Source organism: Cyclopterus lumpus, chromosome 17 (genome assembly GCF_009769545.1).
Source record: "Cyclopterus lumpus isolate fCycLum1 chromosome 17, fCycLum1.pri, whole genome shotgun sequence".
In the NCBI taxonomy this organism is placed as follows: Eukaryota; Metazoa; Chordata; class Actinopteri; order Perciformes; family Cyclopteridae; genus Cyclopterus; species Cyclopterus lumpus.
Genome location: NC_046982.1, coordinates 14,000,952 through 14,009,512, shown reverse-complemented (window position 1 = coordinate 14,009,512; position 8,561 = coordinate 14,000,952). Strand labels below are relative to the sequence as shown.

General features: G+C 44.0%; 1 protein-coding gene across 1 annotated transcript; it reads right to left on the bottom strand.

Annotated features, from left to right (window-relative positions):
- Positions 1 to 243: 243 nt before the first annotated feature.
- LOC117747032 (transmembrane protein 200C) lies at positions 244 to 5,380 on the bottom strand. Its single transcript, XM_034556418.1, has 2 exons — positions 5,282 to 5,380; positions 244 to 2,448 (listed from the first exon to the last, which is right to left on the bottom strand). Exon 2 carries the CDS (start codon positions 2,413 to 2,415, stop codon positions 841 to 843), a length of 1,575 nt encoding a protein of 524 aa, XP_034412309.1. The 5' UTR covers positions 2,416 to 2,448; positions 5,282 to 5,380; the 3' UTR covers positions 244 to 840.
- Between the last annotated feature and the right edge of the window lie 3,181 nt (positions 5,381 to 8,561).

The window sequence follows — 8,561 nt, the reverse complement described above, 5'->3', positions numbered from 1 at the left end:
ACGGACAGTGTAACATCAATACCACTGCAGTCTTTCCCTGTAATGAGAAGAAGTGCTATTGAAGGGCACACAATCTAAATCTATACCATCTGCAGGATTACCACACACTTAACCACTCATAGTCCCACAGCTTTACCTTTTTCAATTTTTTTTCTTTTCTAAAACCTATATGGAGCAAACAAACTACTTGCAATGGCTGTACATAATCTATTATCAAACAAGGACAACTACGAGACCCGGCAGGAGGAGTGTTACAGTCAAGTTTATTCAACCATAAATGTTTCATATAAACAAGTGTGCACAGGGAAGACCCTGTCCTCAAGGTCCTGATCCTAAACCAAACGTCTACCTGAGATTCAATTCAGTTCACCTATTCACGTGGTATTCACATAACGATGTAGAGAAACAATTCTAGACTATTTATTTTTCTGTGGCATATTTCAATGCTACAGTACAACATGTCAGACAATAGTTCTCAGTGACAGTTTTGGCAATTCTACAGGCTACATTGTTTGCCCTACTGTTATACAAAAGAAACATTTAAACTCATCAGATCAGATTTTCTTTTTTTGTTACAAATCTTTACTAAATCTTCTTACAAGTCTTTAGTATTGCTCTTGCTACATTGAAAAAATAGAAAAATTACATCTGAATATTGAGCTGTGGATGTGGTATTTATAAAGAGCCTTGCTCTTGTGTATTCATGGCTGTTTTAATAGTCCTTACTCTGCAGATGTCCATTACTCTGTGATGGCCAGCTTCACATCAGCAGTCAGAGAAGAAGGTGCGAAGCAAAGAAGAAGACATCAAAGAGTTTTCAAAGGCTCTTCAGCAAAAAGTCTAGGATTCTGCAGCGGTGATGGATGTCACCAGATTGTCCTCTCCTTGAGCTTCTTCCCCCGCTGCTGCTGCTGCTGCGTCTGTTGCTACTTCCTGTTCGGTTGCCACTAAAGAAGTGTCCGTGTCGGGGGCTTCGAAGGACTCGCCCCCCAGATCAGCCAGTTTGATGTAGCCCTTACTGTTGGAGCGCTCCAGACGGGGGCAGCTGAAGCGCCTGGCTCTGTCGCCTTGACGACCCACAGACACAGACAGGCTGCAGCGGCGTGCAGACCTGGGCTGATCTGTGAGGGAGTTGAGCGACATCCGTGAACCCATTGCCCTGGCAACAGGTGATGGAGGAAACAGCTGGGTCCAAGGTGGCTGAGGCTGAGCCTGTTGCGCCCCTTGTTGGTCAGCTGTGCCTGTGGTTATGTCCTCGAGGCTCTGATGAGCACGGGGGGAATCCGTCGCTGAGGCGTCCTTCTCCTCGGCGTCAGTACCAACCGTCGGGCCGCCACTGGTTTGTCCTTCCTTGCTAATGGTTTCAGCTGCAGCCTCAATGACGACCCCTTCCTCTGAGCGTCCCTCTGCTTCTGCTCTCTCAGACTCCTCCACCTCACAGTTGTTCAGTTTGATCACAGGGAGGGTGAACGCGTTTACAGAGGAGGTGACGATGGAGGTGGTCTCCCACTGCCGGGGCGGCCGGGGCTGTGGGGCCTGCTCGCTGCTATTGCTATAGTCTTTGTAGATGCTGTAGACGGTGTCCGTGAATGTCTGGACATCTCGGGACCAGCTCCGAGGCCTGCTGGCCAACGACGGGCGTCTGAAAATGTCATCGCCGCCTGACTCACCCTGCAAACCGAGGCCAGTGGAGGGCCAGGAGCTGCGAGTAAGCGTCCCACTTGCAGGAAACGAGCCCGACTGGACCTCAGCACTCCTCGACTGAGTGTAGTTCACCAAACCGTTGAGGGGCGAGTACTCCTTCGACCGTATGCTGTGTAGATCTATAACTGTGGAGTAGATATCCCTCAGGTTGATGATTTTGGTTTTCTTGTCTCGGTTTTCATGGAGGACTGCATTGGCGCAGATGAAGAGGAAAATGCCGATTCCCATCACCAGCGGCCCAAAGACTTTCAGATTGTCTGAGTACAGGTAATTATTCAGGAAGTCGCACAGGAAGCCACAGTGAGGGGAGGGGTCAGGGGCGCTGCTGTTAGAACGGCTCTGGTTGAATGAACCGTTCTGTCCAGAGGGAGGCTTATTGTGGGTCAAGTTAGAGGAAACAGGCAGACTTTTGGAGTAGCTCATCCTGTTGGATTGGTATCCTCCAGTTCTGCGGCGCTCCTGGTACTGCTGCTGGCTTTGGCTGGGCCAGTAGCCCAGCACCGCCATGGAAATCCCCACCATGAGAACGATAACTCCCACAGCTGCCACAAAACCGGCAGGGGAGCAGAAGTTGAGCTTCCCCTTCACCACCACCACATCGTTCTTCTTCCTTTTCTTGGATTTCCGCTTCCTTTTGTTTTCCGCCCGGTTTTTAGAGCGGAGGGAATCCTGGCGCCTGTTCATGCGGAGCAGGCCCCCAGTGGCTATCATGGTGACGATTGGACCGCAGGCTTGTCACTCAACCTGAAAAGAGAAAAGAGAAAAGAGAGAGCATTTGTTTAATGATTTGAGAATTATAAGAAAAATGTTTAGACATTTAGAGCCACGGAGTGAATATGTTCATTTCCCTGAGATTACACATGTAATCCAGATTTATTATACATACAAGGATTATCAACCAGTCAAAGATGGCAACTAACCCTCAGGGACCACGGAGGTGCCAGGTTCACTTTTAGACAATTATGTCTAGCGATTTATGGCATACAGATCTAGTTCTGGTAACTTTTGATGCCTTGAGAACCTATTTTCTCAGTCAGCTTCTCACAATAGTGCTGGGGTCCAACATTAACAGACATATTTCTGAGAGACTATTTCCATATTTCATTTTTTGGTTTGCTCCTCTTACTGTTTGACATGGTATAGAGACTCAGTTGGAAAAACACAATGGCACGTACTTCTGGGCACCAATGCAGGGTTTAGCAACATTTTAATACAAATCTGATTGACAGTTAGCGGGTTGTTTGTCAACCAAATCGGATAAAACAATAACCACACAGGCGTGGAGCAGTTTTTGAAGAGTTTAAACTTTCAACAACTCCTGTTTGTTGTTTTTTTTTTTTTTCTTTTTACTTTTTTATCATGAATATTTTATGTCGAAGAGAAATACTTGAAGTTAAGGTTTCAGGGGCTTTAATATTCCAGCGTGGGAATATTTTCTGGGACAAAAAGGGTTGAAAGAAAAGGGGAGGCGTTCCAGGATCCACGAGCGAATAAATCCGGCCCTGTATCTGAGATTGAGGTAGACTATACACTGCTCCTATGCACCAAAGGCAGATGTAATATTAGTCATCAGATGGTCAATAAACCAACAGATAACATCCATCTGCTGATGCTGATGCTGGATCTATAAATACAATGATGTAAGAGAAAGAGAGACAAATACCCAACTTGACAGTGGAGGACGAGGAGTACTATTTATCTATATTCAGCTGTGCCGGTGCGATATCAGCCTATGAAAATGTAATGTGTCCAGACAGGAGGCCAGCGGGCATGTTCTCTCCACCTCACTCTCGCTCCCACTCTCCATCTCATTCTGCCTCTCCTCTCTCGCACCAACCTCTCCTACCCACACTCTCCCATCTCCCGCTCTCCACCCAAATCCACTTCACCATCAACCAAACACGGCCGCGCTTCAAGATGACAGCGCCCTTCACATATACAGCACCTCACAAAGGGCAAATATGAGCCACGATCCATTTGTTTACACACCAACACGTTCCGGGCCATGCACGTAAGATGTTTGCCGTTGTTTTATGATCATGCAGCACAATATGGAGCTTCAGTCCAAAGGGCAATGAATGCACAAACACTAATCATGATTGCAGACATCAGCTGATGAGTTCCAACCACATGTGGTGAATGATAATCGGAAGACAAGGCTGATTAATTAGAGAGACTATAGCATTCCCTCCTTGATTGTGCTGATAGCAAGGTATTTAATTTGACTAATCACGCCTAATTGTGTATGACTTAGGGCTTATGTTCATGAATAACTTATTCCACAAATTCCTTTCAGAGAAGCAATTAAAAATACGTTTTTATAGGTTGCTCTGGGTGTTGCTCTCTCAACCCTAACAGTGCTTGACATCCCTTTATGATCCAAGTTATTACAGGCAGTTCCCACGGAAAGTAGAGCACAGGGCTCTGCACCTGAGCCACAGCAAACAACCCACCGGTACTCGGCTGCCGTTTATAACGACTTTCTCTGTATATCGCCTCCAGTAAGCACTCGAATGTCTCCCGGGCGAGAGCGCGTCAAACTGCTCTAAAACTGATAGCGCGTAGGCGGACCTGTGTCTCCGCTTGAAAGGAGAAGGGCAGCTGTAGCGTGGACCAGAAGTGGGTGTGGACGAGTCGGACCGTGTCTCTGTCTGCGGTGCTGAACAGGAAGCCGCCAACTCCTCGGTTATGTCTCCCTAAAGAAGCTGCTCGTCTGGCAGGATGGAGAGGAGGCCGGTGTCGACGCTCAGTCCGTCCAAGCTGCGGGGGCGCATATTTTCGCGCAATGTTGCATGAGTAATCGACTGTTGACATTACAGCGCATCTGTTTCCCTTCTGTTGGAGAAGAAGAAGAAGAAAAAAAAAAAAAAAGCTCCGTGAAGCAAAATACGATGTGCTGTGGAGGTTGGAGATGCCCCTGAAAATAGCCAGAGCCCCAGCGACGCATCTCGCTCCAGCACCAAACCAAACACTGTGTTTTTTTTTTTTTTTGTGGAAGCTCACAAGGTGCAGACAAGATGACAAACATCCACAGCTCTTCCGCGGCCTGACGAAGCCCATTCTTTCATAACGGTTGAGCTGTGTGGTAATAATTACACACCTTTATCTAAACGCACGATGCCGGTCAGTTCACTCATCACCAATCGGTATTTAAATGCAACGTCAATGTCGTGAAAAAGTTGAACTGGATAAATAGACCCGCCTTTGGAAATATTGCTCATTCCACCACCTTTTTCACTTTCTGTGTATCGCATATTGGAAATATGCAGCCAATCAAATATCCAAGACAGAGCGATATATCACCATAAACTGCAACAGCATTCATTATGTTAATCTCACGGATATACACTAACGCCACCCTGACATCAAAACTCTTGTCCGTCAATGTATTCTAGATCAAAACAACTAAACCTATTCTGTTACACAATTCTAGACTTCCCAAACCCTTCTCTCTACCTCGATACATTCTGTTAGGAGTCGATGTGGAATCAGACTAAACACAAAAAGGAGCTCGGATATTCAGTTGTGCGTTAAGACGCAGGAGGTACAACATCATGAAATCATAAAACAACATTACCAGAAATTGTGTCTCGACAACCAAGCATCTTCAAAGGCGCACTCCTCGTTCAGCTGTGCATGTCGTGGTGCGCCACTTTGGTGCGGAGCCTGGAAGAGTGGTCTCCAGTGAAACGCGTACTCACAATAGACCGGCAGGGGCGGGCCAACTGCATTTCCATTGGTGGTGATTATTGGGCAACGTGAAAAAGGAGGGTTGCTGAGGACATGTATCATACTGTGCGTTACACCCTTCCAGATCCTTATTTACTTACATGTTCGGACACACAATTATGAATAACCTGCTGATTTAAACTAATAATCGCCTATTATACGAATGTCAGTTGCATTTTGGCCACAGTCTATAATTGCTGCACTATGATCTCGTAATTTTCTATGGCAGCAATGATAAAGTACATGCACAGGCTCCTGCATATGCATCGCTGTGAGAATTAGATGGAGAATACAATGCATTAATAAAATAATAACAATAATTGCATATAGAGTTTAGGTGAGGTCAGAGAAAGGCACAATTTAAAAACACAAAATTAATCATCTCTTACAACATTCACCTTCCTCTCCGTACCTTTCTCACCTGGGTTGCATTGCTATAATTGCTTGTATGCTGAGTCCCCATGTTTAACTAAATAAAATATGACAGAGTCCAGATGTGTCTCAGTGTTGTGAGACAGGGGACAGAGGCAGCAGCTACACACATGGCAGGAGGGGGAGCATGTATTACAAAGCTAGCTGATTCTCCAGAGAGCTGACTACGAATTTATGACCCAGAAATATATCACGTTTATGGCATAAATTAGAGGAAAGGAACACAGAAGAATTGAAGTGTGCATGCTGCAGTAGGGAGTCAAAGTATACACGGTCATGGGGAATAATCCTGGGGTTTAAAGAGCTGTCTTTAATCCGATGTGTCAACCACGTTGGTCTGGAGGTCTGGAGCAGCTTTCAGTATAGCTCTAAGCTCATGCAATATAGGAATGAACTGACAACAGATGTTTCTGAGCTGACGGGACTTAATATTTCTTTGAACTCTCTTACTGCGAACAAATACTGCAAAATATGTTGTTGTAATATCCTGGAGAGAAAGACAGCAGCACGTATTCCAACATCATTGACTAAGATTGGTTCACAGTTTGTAGAAATACAATATTATATACTCAACTGAATATAGGCCAAGTGGTTGCACATGTGGAGACCTCATACCTTATACCCGCATCTCACTCATTTAAAGTAGCTGTGGATAAGCAGCTTGGTGCCAAATAGGCTATTTTTACTGTATAATTTGAATATTATACTTTCTAAATATACATTTGGAAATAAATGCAAAGCCCAAACCCAAGCATACAAGTCGACACCCTTAGTCACATCATCTCGGCATAAATCCCCCAATCTCATATTCAAGATAACCCTGCATATCTTGATTCCAATCACTTAATCAGTTTGAGAGCACACTCACGTGACATATTTACTACTTCCTCAGTATTTCAAACAAGGTCTGATTCAATTTCACCGCCCACAAAACGAGGTCTTGGATTCAATGTGAGCTTCCTAAAATTGATCTTTGTTGACATTGGTTAATGTGCTCTGTGCCAAAGACACCTGTTCTGCTTATTAATGAAGTTAATACATTAAAGAGGATGTATGGCATTGGAGAAAGAAGTATGTAATGGGAAAAATGCAGGTGTTGTGAAGTATTCACGTTATTGCCATCTCATTGTTATGTGAAGTATAGTTTCCGTGACCGACAGGTGAATGGAGCTGGATTGCAGACTCATTAGGAGATTAGCATGACTTTCTACAGACTTTCCAACTTTCCCTAATGACTTTACCCTCAAATACTTAATAATTTCTTATTGAGACATCCCCAGGTATTAAACTCACCTAGTGCATGGTGATGATGTGGGCATTCTCAGTCATGGAAAGAGAAAGAAAGGCAATGTAAAAAAAAGGGAAAAGACGGGCGAGTGACAGAGAGGGAGCCACAGTAGAGATTCTGAGCTTTTTTTTTATGTCACACATTCCTAATACTGGGTATTTTTTAATTGTGAGGGGAATTCCCATCCACACGGCAGCAGTAATTAAATAATTAAATTTAAACCTCAGTGATCATCTGTCACAGTTATTTAAAACACCTGTCTCCAGTCCTGTCCGTCTTGTATGATATGTCTGATAAACAGTTTGGCTCCTATACCATTTATTGATGCTTTAAAAAGAAAGAAAAGAAGATCATCCCTCACACATCCATGCTCCCAGGGGACGGTGCACCATGGTAGAGCTCACAAATACTGTACTGTCAAAAATAGTTCCAGTAGATCTCCTCCTTAAATCTGCACAGCCAGAGCACAGGAGGCGGCCTTCATTTTGCCCCCTGGCTTCCTTTACTTGTCAGACACTCTTTCTATGTGCAATAATAGCTAATATATATATATATATATATATATATATATATATATATATATATATATACAGTATATATATGAAGCAGCCTCAGGGGCTGCAGGGGGTTCATTTCTTCAGCTATGAATATATATATATATATAGTATATATATGAAGCAGCATCAGGGGCTGCAGGGGGTTCATTTCATTTCTTCAGCTTGGGCTGTACTGGCTAATTGGGGATGTGGAAACTTGAGATATGGGCCTCAGTGAGAGATCAACTCCCTCCGGGACACTTTTTCATCATTACGTCTTATTTGCTGCAGGAGTCAGAGGTTTTTGCAGTAGAAGAGATAAAAGTGGTGCTTCCTTCAGAGGCCTTAGAAATAAAGCCACAGCAGCTGAGAGCTTTTACAGATTTGAGGGAGGTGATGGGCCATAAGTTTAACTGGAAACAACCAATCTTGTATGAGTAATTGAGGAGTGAAAAATGTGCCTCCTGTCTAATTAGATGTGCAATCAGTGCCCTCAGAAAGAGGCTGGCATATATTTTCCTTATGTCAACAAAGCCCATGAAAAGACTAAAACCCAACAATGCATCGGCCCATCTCTCAAATGGTTACTACTACCCCGTCTGTAAGGCACCAACTGAAGCTTGAACAAGAAGTCACACATGTTAATTTATAAAGTAGGCTGATACATTAACTGTTGGGCATTGTAGTTTTAGAAAATGTCTCTCTAACAGGAATAGATTGTATATTAATAAGGGACTATTTTCAGCTGCAGATTGATACACATTTGCTGCTAGTGAGCATTGCATTATCAATGGAGCTCTATAGCACAGAAGATTACGATGTGTCAGAAACACACACACAACTTCTCAGTGAGATCAGTTTATTGCTGGTTT

Coding starts and splice junctions, on each gene's coding strand:
- LOC117747032 (XM_034556418.1), bottom strand. CDS start 2,415: ATGATAGCCACTGGGGGCCTGCTCCGCATGAACAGGCGCCAGGATTCC.